We start from the raw sequence: 18,199 nt of genomic DNA, 5'->3' as shown, positions 1-18,199 counted from the left end.
CCCTGGACAAGCAGTGCAGGGCTGATCAACTTACACTGGCAGGAGCTGCCCAGTCCTCCCCAGTACCATCCCTGGAACTCACCTGAGCGGGTTTTGGGCAGGCTGGGGGCGTACTGGATGTAATCAGGTGTTGCTATCGGCCCGATTTTTTCTCTGACTGCAAAAAAAGAGAGATTTTCATTGTAGGGGTGAGGAGATAACCTTCTATCCTGACTGGAAAGGATGTGTGGCAAGACAGAGCCCAGCTCCTGGAGCACCTGGGAGGGCAGTGCCTGGGGCTGCTGCACCTGGGCCTCCACACTGTGGGAGGGGACAGCAAGACCTGCAATGCCAACAGGGCCATTAGCACATTTCCCCAACAAGTGAGAACATTCATCTTTTCATTCCCTCCATCTTCCAGAGACCTCCCTAATGGCTACAACCATCACCATGACCATTTTGATAGAGCAAGGACTGATTCACTGCTGGGCAGGTTCGTTTTGTGTATTCAATGCTGCAGTTTGCAGTGAAACAGCTCCTTGAGAGTGGAGCACAAACACCCAGAGCACCACCCCAAAGAAACCCAATGATCCTCCCAGGATGTTCCAGTCTGCCAGGGAGAGCCCTGCTGCAAACAAAAGGCTGCTGAGTACCCCAGTCCCTCACAGGGCTGCCAGCTCCCACGAGGCAGAGATGGCATCACATGAGCAGCCAAAGGCCGAGAGAACTAATTTTAGTCTTTGTCAGCCATGCTCTGTAATCAAGAGGCACCTCGTGGCAGTTGTCCACGCTGCATTCCCCAGACCACAAGCACCTCCTGCAGGCACCCGAGCCCTTAACCCCTCCATCCCCTGTCCTCCCCCTGCCTGCTCCCCAGTATTTGGCTGTTGCTACCTTGTTTTTTGAGCTCATCTGTGAGGTTCTTGGTGAACTCGTGGCCCTCTCTCAGGGTCACGAAGCAGTAGAGGCACTCGCCCTTCAGGGGGTGCGGGTGGCTGACCACGGCAGCCTCGGCCACTGCCGCGTGCTCCAGCAGGGCCGACTCCACCTCCGCCGTGCTCAGCAAGTGACCTGGAAACAAGGGGGAGGCAGAGCTTTACTGACCTGCAGGAAGAGGCCTGAGGCTGTAAAAGGCCCTAAACTACAGGTTTGAAAGCATCAGTTTGATGTGCTCGGGAAAGGACAAGAGTTGGGAGAGTGAAACTCATTTCTGCAGTGCTCTGGAAGCTGCCAGGTGTCACTCACCCGCAGCAGCCACCTCCCCTGGCTGTTCTCCCTCCCACCTTTAGGCTTCTTTCTGGTACAGATCATGGACAGTTCACAGTGATGCCCTTCCAAAGCACAGGCTGAGGAGGAGCTGGATTTGGCAGGAGGAGACCTGCCCACATGGAAGGTGCAGAGGAAGAGGTTGGGTCTGCAGAGTCCAGGCTCCAGCTCACTGCTGTGGGGAGGGGCAATGACACACCATATCTTGGGGCAGGGGCACAACTCACTCCTGCACACCTCTGCTCCTGCACCAGTGCTCTGACATCCCACCCTGGCACTGCTGTCACAGAAAGCCACAGGAAGGTGGTCAACTCCCAGAACGATCAGTTGGAGAATTAAGCACTGCTGGTCAGGTGGAAGAATCTAGTCTGATCCAGAGACAAGTAAAGCAGCACCTCAGAGCCAGCAGGATGTACCTGGAGGCTACAGGCTCCCGGAAAGGAGGGAGGGAACTATTAAATAGAGTATATGGAAAATGATGGACTGAGAAGCAGCTGAATCTCGAAGACTCACTCAAGAGAGGTAGGAGTCTTCAGAGCTCTGAGCAGCCTGATCCAGCTTTGAGGTGAGCCCTCCATGAAGCAGCAGGTTGGATTAGCAACCCCACAGTCCTGCCTAAACTCTGTGATTCCCTGTAGCCCTAAATCCTTCAGCACAGAGGTGCCCTGGCTGGTTACAGAAGGGTCATTCCTTCCAGGGCATCATCTCCAGGGAAAATGGTGCAGCAAGTCACCAAGTCACAGGCTTGTGTGTCCCTGTAATAACCCTGAAATAACCCTGACCCAGCAACTGGATCCACTTTGAGGACAGGTTGCTGGGCAGAATCACAGATGCAGAACCATCCCTATAAACCAGGTGGCTTTTGAAACGGATGCAGAAGTGTCACAAAGCAAGGTGTCAGAAAGTGCACTGGTCCCCACTGAAGACAAAACTCCTTCTTACCAGAAACATTCAACATGTCATCAATTCGCCCTGTGATCCAGTAATAACCATCTTTATCTCTCCTGCAACCTAAAAATAGCCAGAAATGAGTGTGAGGCAGCAGTGCCAGTCCTCAGAGCAACTGATAAAGGATTCTGAGGGCAGGACAGGGTAAGATTTCCACTGCTGTCCCCAGGCCCCTGTGACCACAGCAGCCTGGACGCCCTTACCATCGCCTGTCACGTAGTACCCAGGGAACTTCTTGAAGTAAACAGTTTCAAACTGCGGGTGCTTTCCGTAGAGCGTGCGCATGATCCCTGGCCAGGGCTGCTTAAACACCTGGGGGTGAAAACCACAGAGCTGGGGCAGTGAGAGCCACCCCAATAACCCAGGGGTACACCACTATCAGAGAGATGTCAGAGACAGCCATGAGTAGCACTCAGACACTTGCTGCCAGTGCTGATCCACTGGGAAAGTCTCACCAGTTTTGGCCAGGGGGAAGGAGCTTGGCTGAGGAGTTGTTCCCATCCTCCTGCCTTGCCCACATGTGCAAGTTCATTCAGTGATCAGCTGTAAAAGTTCCCACAAAGTTATGGCCTTGAAGGGAGTTCCCACCACCCCAGGGGGCTCTTTGTGTGGACCAGAGTTAGTGGAGGTAGAATCACAAATTTTTTAAGGTTGGAAAAGTCCAACCATCACCCACATTCACCACTAAACCGTGTCCTCAAGTGCCACCTCCATACATTTTTTGAACACTTCCAGGGATGGTGACTCTAGCCCTTCCCTGGGCCAAAAGATGTGGGTAGTCTACCAGGAATATCCCAGAGCTCACAGGGAATGGACAAAGGGAGGGTGGGGATGATCAGCCCTTCCTTACCAGGTAACCTTCTGCTTCTCCTTCCAGCTCTTCCCCCGACTCGCTCAGGATGGCAGGGACCACACCGAAAAAGGGGAATGTCTGCCATGAGGAGCAGGGAGAAAGGCGAGATGGAGGTGAGCCCCTGCATCAGACCCCTGTGAACCAGCAGGATTGGCAGGCAGAGCAAGGGCAGCTTTGGAGAGCTGTGGTGCACGGGACCCATGAGCATGGCTGCAGGGGGCCAGCCTGGGATTTGGCTGGTGGTCACCTCCCCACTGTCCCCCCACCCCCTGGCAGGTTGCAACCACCCAGCCATGGCACAGACAGGGCCCTGCTGAGGCTCATGGGGAGAACACAAGTACTCACAGCAGAGCCTGGCTTCATGGGGGTGGCAGCAGGAAGGGGTGTCAGCATGTGGCCTCCCTGCCAAGAGAGGCAAAAACCGGTGAGTTTGGGCCATGCCAGCCCATCCCTCAGCTGTGCCATCAGCTCTGGCAACAGCACATCCCAGGCAGGGCTGCTCAGGGCAGGCGTGCAGATGGGCCCTGGGAATGGCACAATGGGGAGTCTGTCTGGGCACAAAGCTTTGGAGCTGCTAGGGGAGAGAAAGAGGGGAAGAAGAGCAGCGTCCAGAGCACAGTCTGGAAGAGACCCTTGGAGAGGAAGGCTTCCCCTTGGAGCCTGTTTGAGTTCCAGGACAGGAAGAGAAGGGGCACACCAGAGTTTCCTGGGCAGGCCACAGACCCAAAACCCCACTACGGGAAACCTGCCAAGAGGCCCTGCAGGGAGCACAAGGGACAGAGAGGTGCCAGGGACACCCAGCTAGGACTCACCGTCTCTGTCTGCCAGAACGTGTCCACAATGGGACACCTCTCCTCTCCCACCACACTGTAGTACCACAGCCAGGCCTCGGGGTTGATGGGCTCACCCACAGTCCCCAGCACCTTCAGAGACTTCCTGCTGTGCCTGCAGAGAGGAAGGGGCTGGCAGGGGTTCAGCAGGCCGTGGAGAGCAGCAGCTGTGAGCCTGCTGCACAGCAGAGCCTGCAGGAACCCCTGGGCTACCCAAAACGGACTTTGCAGGTACAGCTCAGAGCTTTCTCAGCACTCTTCCATAGGGGAAGAGAGGAGACCTGCTCACTTTGGCAGTTCCCACTCAACCCTGCTGTGCACAGCCAATGTCCTCATGCCACTGGGACTGGCACTCACTTTTTGACGGGCTTCTCGCCATACTTCATCAGCAGCCGGATGGCCGTGGGTGCTGTGTAGAACTTGGTCACCTTGTACTTGTCAATGATGCTCCACATTCTTCCAACATCTGGGTAGGTGGGGACACCTTCAAACTGAGCAGGAGACAGAGCAGTGACACAGCTGTTTCTCACTGCTCCGCACCTGCCAAACCTGCCCAAGCAGGAGGAGCCAAACAGCAGCTGGACCCCAGCAGGTCCTTATAGGGGTAGCACACAGTGAAACCAGCCCAGGTCAAGGACCCCCCTCGCTGCCTCCTTGGGATGGAGTTGGCATCAGCCCACCCCAGTTGTCCTAGCAGATGTCCCCTGACACCCCCTTGCAGCATAGGCACTTGGGTGGCCACCACAGTGACACAGTTCCACCAGCCCAAATGACCCTGCCCACATGGCAAAGGGCAAGAGGTCCAACACTGTGACAGAATCACAACCCAAAGTACAAGGAACTCCCTAAAGGCCCCCCCCACCATAACAGTGATTTTCCTGTTTGCATTTCCCTGGGGATTTTGGGCACAGGTCTCTGGCTCCCTGATCTGTTACACTGCCAAGAGAGATACAGGCACAGGAGTTAAACAACAAGTTGCCAAATCAGCATCAGCAGGGAAAACACCAGCCCCTGATCCAGTTTTTCCATTAACTCAGAACATCCCTGCTTCCATTGGTACACAAGGCTTGTACTTCTATGGGAAAGAAACAGGGAGCATTTGAAAAATTAACCAGCCAAAAGCCACGTGCAAACTACCCCTGTGAGCAGTCACCATGCCCTCCCTAGAGAGCACCACCCTTCCTCCCAGAGCCCTGCACACCATCACAGAGCAGTGCAGGGATGCAGCTCAGCACCACCAGCTCCCTTTTCCTGGAGTGAAGCACACAGCACTCACCAACACGCTGGTGGCCCCGTTGGCCAGGGGTCCGTAGGTGAGGTAGGAATGGCCCGTTATCCATCCGATGTCGGCCGTGCACCAGTACACATCCTCAGGTTGGTAATCAAACACGTATTTGAACGAGGTGGCAGCAAAAATCATGTACCCACCCACAGTGTGCAGCACACCCTGCGAGGAGAAGGCACAGGGGTGTCAGGGTGAGCTCCCACCCACACCCACCCTCATCCTGCCAGGCCCAGCTGAACATCACTGAGCTCCAACAGCAGCTGAGCAGGAATGACCAGCACAGCCCTTTTCCCAAGACCTCTGTGGCTCTTCTTCCTGCTGGGGACTCCCAACTCCCCCCTCAGCAGTTCCCCCAGCTGAGGGGCTCCTGTGGCTTGGCCTGTCCCGTGCAGGGAGCTGGGAGCACACCTTGGGTTTTCCAGTGGAGCCGCTCGTGTAGAGGATGAAGAGCTCGTCCTCGGCGTCGCACCACTCGGGCTCACACTCCGTGCTGGCACCACTCATCAGCTCGTGCCACCACGCGTCCACATCTGGGTTCCAGGGGGCCTGAGGAAAGCACAAGATTGGAAACAGGCTTGTCCAAAAACAAGGGAAGGGGGATGAGGAGAACAACCCAAACCTCGCCCCCCTCACGGGCCACCAAGGGAGATGTTCACAGCACAGCCTGCTGCAAACCATGCACCAGAGCTGCAGCTCCCACTCCAGAAGCTCCTTTTCACAGCCCACAGCCATGAGGAAAACCTTTAAACACAGTCTGCCTGCAACACCTGAAGCAGAGTGTCCAGATCGCAGGTAACGGCGATGAATCCCCGTGGGCAGCAGCAGCAGCCAGGAGAGGCCCTGCAGTAGCAGCTGCTCTGGGCTGTTCCCACAAACAGGCTCCTCCTGCCCTGTGGGGCTGCCCTGAGCTGCAGTCCCACAGTGAAGCAGCAAGCACAGCCACACAGCCACCTGTCCCACAGCCACCTGTGGGGATCCTGACAGCAGCACGGCCCAAGACAAACAGCAGCATGGTGGGATCACACTGCTTGGCCCTGCAGGCCTCCCAAAAAATCTGTTCTCTGGGTTTTTAGGTAATAACTACCCTGGTAAGAAGTGACTGCACCAGTGCAGAGCCACCCAGCGCTGGCTGACTGAAGATGCCAGAACTGTGACAGAGCCATCAACACCTGAGGCTGATGGGCTGAGCTCACCCTGACGGTTGTTCTGGCTGTCCACCTCTCCAGGGTGGTGGCACTGCTCAGGGCAAGACTTAACTTCCCTGACCTTCTCACCTTTCCTCAGAGAAGCTTGAGGGAAGCTGTGCAGGGAACATGCCCCAGACTCCGCTCAGACCTTCACTTCTCCCATCTCTGTGAGGGCAGGCACCTGACCCAGACTCCTGCACATTTCCTCCTCACAGCGCCAGACTCCCCACAGCTCCTTCAGCTGGGGTGCACAGAGAGCAGCCACGGGGGCGCAGGGTGACTCTGTGCAGCCCTAAAGATGCTCATTTGACATCTGGAGGCACCAGGACCCCACAGCCCAGCACACAGCTCCCACACATGTGGTGCCCAGGACATCAGCTGCTTGACAGCTTGGCACAACTGGGCCCACTTGGAAAGCCTTCATGGACCCCCAGGGCTCCTGGTTTTACCTGGGAAAGCAGTTTCCACAATTCTGTCCCACCAGCAAGGTCCCAGCAAGGCACCAGGTAAACAAGCCCAAGGGCATCCAGCAGTTTTCTCTTGCATCCCTCCTTGAAGGATCCCTGATTTAGCACCCAGCCTCCAGTGCCCCAGGGAGGAGGTCAGCCCCATGGCACTGTGTGTCTTTGCCTGCCCACTCTGGGGTTCCAGAAGCCACGTGAGGCAGGCAGAGTCCACATGCTGGCTCTGGAGCTCCAGGTTTGCTGCCTGTGGCCAGGAAGCTGCAGGTGACCCCTGCCAGCTTCCCTGCAAAGGGAAGTGCGTTGTAAGAGCTGCTGCTGATGGGCAGAGAGCCAAACCCTGACCTGGATGCTGACACTGCATCCCAGAGGCTCTGCAATCCCCTGGCAGCACGCTGGCCTGTGCCCAGGGGTCACTGATGTGGGTCTGCTTCTGGAAGCACTGGTGGCATTGCATTCACCCCACGCTGTGGGCAGCTCTGGCAAGCTGGGTGGGGTCTGTCACTGACATGCAGCTGCTGGTAGCCCGGTTAGGAGGGCACGTGTGGCCCTGCAGCCAGACCAGTTAGGGGAGGTGAGGAGCTGCATGGGAAGCAGAGAGGAGGTGCCAAAAAGAGGAAGGCAGTGCTGTGTGTAAATACCTTGGGATGGAGTCTCTGTGAGCTTTCAGTCTTTTTTTCCTGTTAAAAATCCACAAAGAGGGTGTGAAATCTGGGAAGCGGAGGATCCACACTGGGCTTTGCAAGCAGGGAGCTGGAAGCCCACAGGCCCGGATGCTGGGAAATCACCCTGGCAGCCTGGAAAACGCTCAGATCCAGGGCCAGGCCAGGAGATGCCCTGTGAGCAGAAGCCTGCCCATTTCCATCACCTTCCCTGAGTGCCTCCAGGATAAGTCCCCAAGGCCACTTCCTGCACATGGCTGGCACAGAGGCACAGAGCCAGCACACAGCCCACAGACCATCCAATAGCCTCACACAAGCCAATGGCACAGTAAAAATGCATCCACGAGGGAAAAGAATCCTTAATAAAGTGTCCAAACAAGTAGAGCAGAGAAAGCCAAAGGGTAAGAGACACCCTCCAGCCACCCCCCAGGACATTCTGCACAAAAACCTCACCTCACCTACTGGAACCAGCACAGGGACAGGCTGCCCTGCAACCACTCTGCCAGGGAAACCTCACACAGGAACTCTGGTCTGCCCCTGTTTTCCCATTCCCTTGCATCTACCCTGCCCTCACAAGAGAAGGGGCAGAGCAGGGCAAGGAACATGGCCAGGCTGTCAAACACAGAGCAACACCCCAATAAAATTAACACAGCTGAACGAGGAAAAGTAACTCGAAGGTAGAGAAGCTGCTGGACTTCTTGTTCCAGGGAAGTGCACAGACCACTCCTCCTGAAAGCAGAGTCTAAAGCTCAAATACTCCCCAAACACAACCCATTTCTGAGCCAGCAGCAGCCTGGGGATAACTCAGTGCAAATAATCCCCCAACACAGAGGGACAGAAGACAATGTTGCAAGATTTGGAGCTGTGGGGTAGCTGAAAGTAACCTGCCTTTGGAGCAGGTAAGGGCTGGGCACAGCGGGGCTGCTCAGCAGCCTCGGGAGATCAGCAGGCAGCCCACAGCTCCACACCACCTTCTCCTCCTTCCAGCCCCATCTCACCACATGCCTCTGGCCCACATCCTTTCATCTGTTTTCAGCTGCAAGGGAAAGCCCCAGCCTGAGAGCTGACAGAGCCCCTGTGCCAGCTGCACACATCCTGCACTGCTCTCAGCAGAGGATTGCTGCCCTGTTGGGGGGCTGCACTGAGCCCATGCCATGAGCACAGATCTCCTGGGTTTCCTCTCCTGCTTCCCATGTCACAGCTACAGTGCAGCACAGCACTGGTCTTTGCACAAAAGGGGAGAGAGACAAAGGGTTAGGAAGGAAAAGTCTTGTACTGGGCAGAGGAAAATGGGCATCTTGTCCCTAGTGGCTTTGGAAGATGTACCCAGGGGTCCTGTGGGCTGGCAGCTTGGTGAGGGTGTTAAAGGAAGCAGCAAGGAGAGGATCTTGTTAAGGAAAAGGAACCGTTTTTCAGACCACTCACACTGCAACATCAGTAAGAAGGGGAGTAAACAGGAACAGGAGTCAGAACAGGAGCGTCCAGGGAATCACTGCAGTGGTTTTGCACTGATCCATTTGCTAGTCTCAGGGCCATGGCAATAAAACCCCCGTCTCATCCCACCAGGAACACACCTGCACATCCTGGCACAGCCTTTTCACAGGGGGAGACTTGCTGCAGGTCCCATCCACTGTTATCTCTTCCCTGCCCAGGTGCTTCACCACGATGCACTTTTTCAAAGAGGATCCCCTGTAAAAGGCAGGAGCTGTCACACTGGGCTGCTCAGGGGCTGAGCCAGCCCTTCCTGGGATTCACAGGCAGCACTGGAGGCAGGGCAGGAGCCTGGAGCTGCTTTTGTTGAGCTGGAGAATTTGCTGCCATGCAAATTGCAGGTACACCATGAACTTCCAAGGACACCAGCCACAGGAACAGCTCAGAGAGCGGGAACAGTCTGTGCACAACTTATTGGGGATTTATCAGGTGTGATTCCTGGGGAGAAAGTGGGGGTCCCACAAGTCTCTCTCCAAGGACACTGCTGTCCTTACAAATCCCAAATTTGCCTGCCTGTGACCAGGAACAAGCCCTCCTACCAGGAGATACTGGTGGCTGCTCCAACCCCTAGGCATGACTGACTATCTCAGAGGGAGTAAAGGCTTCCAAAGCCTGATTATACATCAAGGAAAGGCGTAGGTGTTTGCCCCCTCATGAGGGCAAAGACAGCCTACAAAACACTGACAGAATGATCTTATTTCCCTTCAACCCTGTCAGAGTAACAACACAGTCTCCACCAGTTAATTCCCAGCTTCAGGATCAACTTCTGTCCTCCCAGGTACCTATTTTTACAGACATAAAGACTTAGGTTTTCTTAAAGAGTTCAAATTTCTAACGTGCAGACTATCTGCCCTGAATTTCCATGTTTGCTCTAACACACAAACCCACATTCAGTCTCACACAAGCTACACAGATGCTGTGTCTGTAAGCTTGGCAAACTCATTTCACCATGATTATTTCCCTCTCTGTAACATCTGATGACTGTTGGTGTCAGACCTGCTGCAGAGTCTGCCCACCTATGACAACTCCCATTTGTGCAGGAGCAGATTCTGGCAGCAATGGCCTTTTTTACAAGGGAATCCAAACTTACCTGTCTTTACATTTCCGGATGGCTTCATCTGCAATGTGCTTCAAGTTGACCAGTTTGTCCCCTCGATAAAAGGCATCTGCAAAATGGTGAAGGAAACATCAGAGGGGCTTCCCAGCCAAGGCAGCCTGGGACAGCTGGAGCAACAAGCAGTTGCAGGACGGCAGAGCAGAGCTCATGCACTGGAGTGAGGGGAAGCAGACAAGCAGTTGATGGGAAAGCTTTCCTGATGCACCTTTTTAGCCTAGAGAAACTGATGCCAAAAGCAACGGTGGAATTCCTTCTCTGGGAGCGGTCCCAGTTTGACCTGACAAATCTCTTGGGAATATCCTGTGGGAAATAATCCAATGCATCCAGAACACAGATTGCAGTTTAGTGGGTCTGTTTCATGCCATGGGAATTTACAAAAATACTATTTCTTGCACTGTTGGAAAAACAGCTGGGGAAATGCAGTGGGCTTACATGCAACGACTGCCACATTCTTGTTGACCCTTTGCTTTACAAGGCTGGGAGCTGCAGCAGGAATGTCCTTAAAAAACTGGGAAGGGTGGGAATTCTTGTATTAGGTCCGCCTCATCATACATCTTGCAAACATCTGGCTGACTTTGAGGAGGAACATGGATAAGAAGTGTTTGGAAACATGCTATTAGCAGCTGGTGACATCAAGCTTTACAGGACAAATTGGGGGGCTGCTTAGAGGCTTCACCACGTCCTGAGTGGGAAGCAGCACTTGGGCACAGCTACAGCACAGCATCCACCTTGGGAGGCTCAGCTGAGGCACTGCCCTTCCCTCTTCCACTTCCAGCTTTTAAAATAAAGACCTGTCAGCCAGGCAACAGGAAGAGAGCTGCTCAGATGTGTGTTTTACCTGCCGTGATGAGGAGAGAGCAACCGCAGTCAAGGATCCGCTCGCAAAGGGAGTCTGCAGAGAAACCTGCAAACTGCCAGAGAGCACACAGCAGAGTCAGCAAGGACACACAGAAACCCAGCCCCAAACCCCAACAGCTGCTGTGCAGCTCACTCAAAGCAAATGATTCACCACCAGGCACTGGTGGAGAGAGCTGGAGGAGCTCATTGCACAGTTAATGCAGGGAAACAGCAGCATCTTAATTAAGCTTCCACCCATCCCATGGTCAGCACTCGTCTTTCCAGCTCCTCTCCCAAAACCAAGAGCTGCTCCCCTCAGAGCTCAGCACCAAGGGCAGCACAGAGAGCTTGTTCCTACCACAACAGAGTGCAGAGCTCCAATCCTGGCACAGGCAAGCATAGCTACGACCAGCTCCAGGATCATTGGCAGGTAGATGGAAACCCGGTCTCCTTTCTTCACCCCTATGGAGGGAAGGAGAACATGGCATTTGTCAAAATGAACATGTTACATGGCAAAAGAACAGGATATAGAAATAAATTATTTTAATTCCACGTTTATATGCACACAATAAAGCTTCAGCTGGAGTTAGAGCTGAAGCAGCCTTGGGTTTTGTCTTTCAAGCACTAATGACTCTTGAGAGATGATGGCAATGAACACTCCATGTTCTCATCTGCCTCCCTGAAGGAAGCAGGAAAATAACCAGAGCCCACTTGTTGGAAAACCCCAGAGCATGAAGTTTTGAGCACTGATTTCTTCCTTATACAGGAAGTGTACCAGTGCTGACATTACCAGCACTGATCAGTTTTCACAGACAGAGCCAGGAATGAATCTGCAGGTTGCAGAGCAAATTGATGAGAATTACTCAACAGACTGGAAATCACACAAGAGATGACCCCAATCTCCAAACCCTTGGCCAAATGCCTCCCCAGTATCCAGTGCTCCTGTTGCCTCAGCTGTGTACCTTGGCTGCGGAGGACATTGGCGAACTGGCAGACTTTGTGCAACAGCTCACGGTATGTGATTTTTGTGGAATCTCCAGGTTCATTCCCTTCCCTGGAAAAGCAAGATAACATTTGTTACTGTGCAGGCAGTACAAGGTAAGAGTGAGACTGAAAACTGCTCTGGCCAACAAATATGTCCTCACCTGCCCTTCCGAGCAAACCAAACTCCAGAAATCAAATTCTGGACTAAAGTTCTCCAATAGTAGGAAAATCAGTTCAAGTTCCCACCTCTGTGTAGACCACTACTGAAAGCAACTGAATGTGTGAAATGGAACTACGTGGCACTTTCAGAGAGGCAAAAAGAGTCCAACAGAACCAAAGCTAAGAGTGCACAGGCTCAGGAGCACTCTGGGATTTATGGCATGGCTCCCTCACTCCTGGCTGCTTACGCCTGCAGATATCTCTGCATGAAACATGGGCCAGTGTGCAGCAACACCCAGCCCCACATACCTGACATCTGATGGGCTGGGATGGGATGCCAAGGGCTGCCTTATTTTCCAAGGTCATATATAAATACACCTGTGTATGTTTGTTTAGTGTCATGCCTGCTCTGCCTTATTCTGCCCGTGGTCCTCCGTGAACCAACTCCGGGCTCCTGCAGCCCAGACTCTGATGGGAAGACGAGCCAAGGGCTGCACCCGGAGAAGGGACAGGAATGTCATATCCCCAGAGAAATGGCTTGCTACTGAAGTAAAAACCAGCTAATTTTAATGTGACTCAACACTTCAGACACGCAAATGTGGTGGCAATCCCAAAGGATCAGGAAATTCATAAAGAATTTGACATGACTTCACACTCGGAGCAGCAGCACTCTCCTACACTCTGGAAGGACACAGACACATTTCCAGGTCTCTCCAAGGCAGCCAGCACAGAAACTCCAGTGACCCATAGATGAATAAGGGTATCACATCACTCTCAGCTGCCAGTGCTTCTGGAAAAGTGTCCCCTTAGTGTGTGCAGCCAAATGAAAAGCAACACTGGTGCTGGGGAGAGGCCAGGAAGCACCTCCATGCCAGTGGGGTGCACAACAGTGCTCCCTCAGGACTGCAGCCAGGCTCTGCCTAGCTCTGAAACAGAAACCTCACTTCTTCAACACATCAAACAGAGCACTCCAAAACTAAGTATGGAATTCTAGCAAAACCAACCACTTCTGCCAGCAACACAAACAGCAGGAAGGCTTCTGGGATGCAGAAATGCAGAAATTCTGTAAATCATGCCATTCTGTGCCATCACAACAGTGACCACGTGCTCCAATGGCAGACATGGTCCTGGTGGAGAAACCACAAGAGCTGGGGGAGCCCCACTGATACAAGCTCTGCTCCTGCCCCACACAGAACAGGGGTTCCAAAACTGGTGGATACACCTGGATCATCCCCTTCAAAAGCTACTTGTGGATCTGCTGCTTACACACTTGACTCATCCCTCTCGATACCCAGTTACGCTCCTGGCTTCCACAGTGCTCTGCAGCAATTGGGACCATGATACCTGCACTGACACAGGACAGGGAATCTTCCCACCACTGGCTGCAGGAAGGGTGATTCTCTGCTTGATCCTTTATGCAAGTTTGGCCCCTTCTAAGTGCAAAGGGGAGAGACACAAGAATACAAATCAAAAGCAAAGTGTGGGAGAGTGAACCAGAGGCCAAGGCAGGCGGCTCAGCCTTGACATCCCAGCAGTTTCCTCTCCTTTTCCCATCACAGCCAGAAGCATCACTTTGAGCTAAATGACATGTGAAACTATTAGTCAAGGTCCCTTACAGCAGGATTCTCAGCTAGGAAAGGGAAACCAGGAAATCAGTTTCCTTTTTCATTCTGTTACTTGAGGTCAAAGATCCAAGAGCTGATTCCAGTGCTGGGCTGTGCAGCTGTAACTGATCTGGCTCACAGGAACAGCATCTGCTGATGTCTGGCTGCACACTGAGCGCCTTCTCTCACCATCCAGGCTGGTGCTGTGCAAACCTGCTTGTGACCAGACGTGCAGGATCACTATGCATGCAACTCTGCCCTTAGCCACGAGCCTTGCTATGGAATAGATCTTCAAAGACAACTATAATGCTTCCAAATGCAAGCTGGAGCATCCCAGCCCACTAATCCCTCACCTGAAGGTCACTGGGGTCTGCTGGGCACCACAGGCAGGCCCTTTGCGAGCCAGCCCCCAGCTCAACAAACAGGGCAGGGTGGAAGGATGTCCCTTTGTCTGTGCTCTGCCCCAGCAAAGGATCCAATTACAGCCTTTACTAAGAGGGGAACACATTAGGAGGGAAGACTAGCACGGGCTGCCCAAGGCCCTGCGTGCTATTTGGGGGCTGGTAGCTGAGGGGAGAGGCAGCCAGGTCACCCAAGCTGTGGGTTCTCAGGGCAGCAGCCCTGTGACCCCTCAGGCAGAGCTGCATCGTGCACACAGTGCCCATGAGGGACACAGACCTGCCCAGAGCCACCTGGCACGAGGCACCGCTCGGACATTCCTGCTCTCCCTGCACATGAGAGGCACATCTCAAATATGCCAGGTCCTCCTCCTTGGCAGGATTCCAGAGGGACATTCAGGCCAAGGAATGTACCCAGGCCTCGTCCTCAAGGTCAGAACACATAAGGCACTGCAGGAGAAGCACAGAGTAAAGTCAAAGAGAAGTTAAAACTTCTGCGAGGATTTTCAGGAGGCTTTCAAAGTCCTCTCCATTTATTTGCGTGACTGCAAATAAACAGCTCCTCTACCACCAGCGGGGGAAACCTCAGGCTTCATGTTTTAAGAAGACCTTGTGCTCAATGGGAAACAAACCATGCCATTGCTTCTACAGGACAAGATGCCTCCTTTCAGTGCATCTCCAGCCAAGGCCTTGAGCAGTCTCTCAAGAGCAGGCGATTGCTTTATGTCTCCCTGCATCTGAAAATAGTCTGGAGTGCCCACAGCTATACTCAGCAGGCTACAGTAGCACTCAGACTGCTCCGTCCTCTGCTCTGGCACAAAAGCCCAGTGAATGATGGATTTTAGAAAGGGCATTTAAAGGAATGCCCACTTGCATGCTATCAAGTACTCTGCATCAAAAGCGAGCCTGTAAACTCCTGGCATCCAAATTCTGCCAGCAGCATCTTCCCAGTGGTGCCCATCTGACATAAGCAAGAGCATCCGAGCATCCCACATGGGCTCCCTTGTCCAAATTCAACTGAAAAAGAAATAAAACTCCAAAAATAACCCTCACTCTTCTGAAAACAGCACTGCAGAACTCACCTCCGCAGTTCTAACCCCACCAAATCCAACACCCCCCAAATACATATTTTTTTAAGATCTGGTGGTGAAAATAGTTGGCAGCAGCACTGCTGTGATTATTCGTGTGCAATCTGTGCTCTAACAGCAAGGCTTCTTCTGAAAGGAAAATCCAATTCTCAGCTCCCCAAACACCCCAGATATATCACTGGATGAAATATTTGGTGAAGCATAGTGAGTCTGACTTTTTTTTTCCATCTTGAAACCGAGTCCTACATTTAGCAACTGTAATCCAAAATTTTACAGTATCATCTGGCCCATGGCAGGAATGCATTTGAGATTTTTAGCACTTGAGAAGCCTGTGTTTTACATATTGCATGTTGTGTGAATACTCAGCTGGAGAAAGGAGAGTTTTGGCCATATGGAATACATACGGAAGAAATTCTTCCCTGTGGGGGTGGGGAGGCCCTGGCACAGGCTGCCCAGAGAAGCTGTGGCTGCTTTATCCCTGGCAGTGTCCAAGGCCAGGTTGGACACAGCTTGGAGCAACCTGGGATAGTAGAAGGTGTCCTTGCCCGTGGCAGGGAGTAGAACTAGATGACCTCTAAGGTCCCTTCCAACCCAACCCATTCTAAGATCTCCACTGAATCACCCACTGACTCAGTAAATCCAAGTTTTTCACCTAAACACACAGATGCACAACCGGAGGCATTCTGAGGCAGGTCTTCTCCTAGAAATGGTGATTTGTTGAAGAAGCCAGGTTTCCTGCAAAGAGGAGAGTTTTGTATCTGCCTGCAGCCATTCCTTGCCAGGCCCAGACACCCCAAGGGCATGGGGGACCACCACCACCACCACAGTGTGCACGATGCACGATAGTAGCACCCAGCCCTGCTCCAAACAGATCCTTGTCAACATATGAAAGGCAGCACAGGCTCTGCAGAGCTCTTACCCTCCTGCTCCCTTCTGCCAGCAGTTAAAACATAGGGCTCCCCACGCTGGAGCAGGCACTGGCACACACAAAGCCCCATGGCGCAGACCCTGCCAGCGTCCGAGCAAGGAACAACCACATGGAGAAGTCACACGGGCAGGGGAGGAAGAAAACATCAGGTGGGAAAGCTGAACACTCGTCACCTCTGTGGCACTACCACACTTACAGGGGGCTCACAGACTGCCTGCTCAGCTGGAGTTTGACCTTGGAGGTGCAGAGCCACAGAGCTATTTCACCTGGTGCCCAGGTAGTAAATCAAGGTTAAGCTTCCCTGTTAGAGCCACCACGCAGGTGAGCAAGTGATTTAGTGCTGTACATACATGGTGTAGGAGGGAAGGTGGTTTGTAGGAGCAGGCAAGCATTTCTGTAGAGCCCCATTAGCTCAGGCAGTTACCCTGTGGAGCAGTCAGGGATGCAGAGCAGCAGTGTGGGAGAGGGATGCTGTGCCCAGATGCTCTCCTGCGTATTTACACCAAAGCAGGTTAAGAAGTTACCGTCCTCTGCCAAGAACCAGGGCTGACTACAGGACTTTCTAAAGCATGGTCTGCTTCACCCACTCATCACCTAACCAAGTGAGCTGAGCCCATCTCAGCTGTAGGGTGACAAACAGGAGGGAGGGGCAGGAACTCAGCAGCCAAGGGGACACACGCTTCCCAGAGCACCCAAACAGACCAAGCAAAGCTGACTTGAAAATGAATCAGCCATTGTTTGGCTTTTCTCTTTCACCACATTTCCAAAGAAAAGTTATTTGCATCACCTGTTTGAATAACAGATGACTACGACTCCCTAGGCAAAGCTGCCCCGGCATTGGCACGGAGCAGCAGGAAGTGTGGGGTGCCTCAGTGGCAATTACAGTTTTCAAAGGAATTGAGGATGGCAACTGTGGTTTACAAGGGCTACAACACCACTGATAAGGTGATGTACAGGAGAAAAGGAAGCATTGAAGCCAAGCAAGTGAAGTGTTAGAAGTTTTCAAGGTCTGCCAGACCATCTGCAGATCCACACAGCCAGAAACACAGAAATCACAGACCAAAGCAAGCTAAGGACAAAGCCAAAGCCTTTCTGATTCCTGAAAATGCTCCCACTGAGGACCAAAGGGGCTGCAGATCATTTAAGTTTCTCCTCTAAGCCCCTGTCAACACATCACTCAGCTTTTGCAAGGGCATCTAGTGACCGGACAAGCAACAATGGCTTTAAACTGATGGAGAATAGGTTTAGACTGGGTATTAGGAAGAAATTCTTCCCTGTGATGGTGGGGAGGTCCTGGCACAGGACCCACAGTTGTCCCATTGCTGGAAATGCTCAAGGCCAGGTTGGATGGGGCTTGGAGCAACCTGGGCTAGTGGAAGGTGTCCCTGCTCATGGCAGGGGGGTGGAACAACATGAGCTTTAATGTCCTTTCCAATGCAAACCATTCTGTGATTGAGGAAAAGCAGTAACCCAAAGTTACCAAGCAGAGGTGTGGGGCATCTGAAAGGTAAATTTTCAGAGCACAGCAAACCATCTCAAAGCTACCAGGTCTCATTTTCTGACTGGCAGAGATGTGATGGCAGCCCACAGAGCAATTTTTCTTAATGCAGGACAAAGGCTCTGCATTTTCCCTATTGGAAAGCACCCTTAAGTAAACATGGATTCCCAGTTTGGAAAAGGCGTTGTAGGAGGGAAAGAAGCCTTTACCAGATGATGCCATGTCACAGAAAGAATTTGCACAGTGGGGAACCACAGGGAGACTCAATGATCTCAGAGGTCTTTTCCAACCTAGTTAATTCTGTGATCCTGGGACTCCAGTAGAGCACAGATGGCGACTGTGGCAATGTCCACCCTAGAACATCTCTGTTGCCATCTAAACTAAAACATGCTCAGAGCCCAAAATCCCTCCTAAACATGGGACCAAAAGCAGCATTAGAGATCTCCAGCTCCTGCTTCACCAGCAGCCTGTCCCCAGAGCAGGGTACAAGGTAAAGGAGGGAATTGTCCTGCTGTGGTGACAGCTCTTCACGTGCAAGGTCACCGGGGGCGGCCAGGAGAGCTCATGGCTCCCCGATCCATTCCACATCCAGAATTAGAGTAGCCAAAATTCCAGGCAGAGCTG

General features: G+C 52.9%; 1 protein-coding gene across 2 annotated transcripts in view; it reads right to left on the bottom strand.

Annotated features, from left to right (window-relative positions):
- ACSS2 (acyl-CoA synthetase short chain family member 2) overlaps positions 1-18,199 on the bottom strand; it is a 31,534-nt gene that overhangs the window by 2,217 nt on the left and 11,118 nt on the right. Inside the window, exons 3-18 of one of the 2 annotated variants that reach the window (XM_042050585.1) lie at positions 11,879-11,970; positions 11,275-11,378; positions 10,918-10,990; positions 10,053-10,128; positions 9,046-9,160; positions 7,451-7,489; positions 5,570-5,707; positions 5,153-5,323; positions 4,234-4,367; positions 3,859-3,991; positions 3,392-3,448; positions 3,044-3,124; positions 2,397-2,505; positions 2,188-2,256; positions 874-1,050; positions 83-157 (exon numbers count right to left, since the gene is read on the bottom strand). In XM_042050585.1, coding sequence (XP_041906519.1) covers positions 83-157; positions 874-1,050; positions 2,188-2,256; positions 2,397-2,505; positions 3,044-3,124; positions 3,392-3,448; positions 3,859-3,991; positions 4,234-4,367; positions 5,153-5,323; positions 5,570-5,707; positions 7,451-7,489; positions 9,046-9,160; positions 10,053-10,128; positions 10,918-10,990; positions 11,275-11,378; positions 11,879-11,970 — 1,643 coding nt within the window. The remainder of the gene's footprint in view (positions 1-82; positions 158-873; positions 1,051-2,187; positions 2,257-2,396; positions 2,506-3,043; positions 3,125-3,391; positions 3,449-3,858; positions 3,992-4,233; positions 4,368-5,152; positions 5,324-5,569; positions 5,708-7,450; positions 7,490-9,045; positions 9,161-10,052; positions 10,129-10,917; positions 10,991-11,274; positions 11,379-11,878; positions 11,971-18,199) is intronic. The other variant, XM_042050591.1, reaches the window with a different exon arrangement.

Source organism: Corvus kubaryi, unplaced genomic scaffold, assembly GCF_017639235.1.
Source record: "Corvus kubaryi isolate FWS band 111438036 unplaced genomic scaffold, C.kubaryi_AGA036_p1.0 134, whole genome shotgun sequence".
Classification (NCBI taxonomy): domain Eukaryota; kingdom Metazoa; phylum Chordata; class Aves; order Passeriformes; family Corvidae; genus Corvus; species Corvus kubaryi.
Note: the sequence above shows the minus strand (reverse complement) of the source record. Positions and strands in the feature narration are given on the sequence as shown.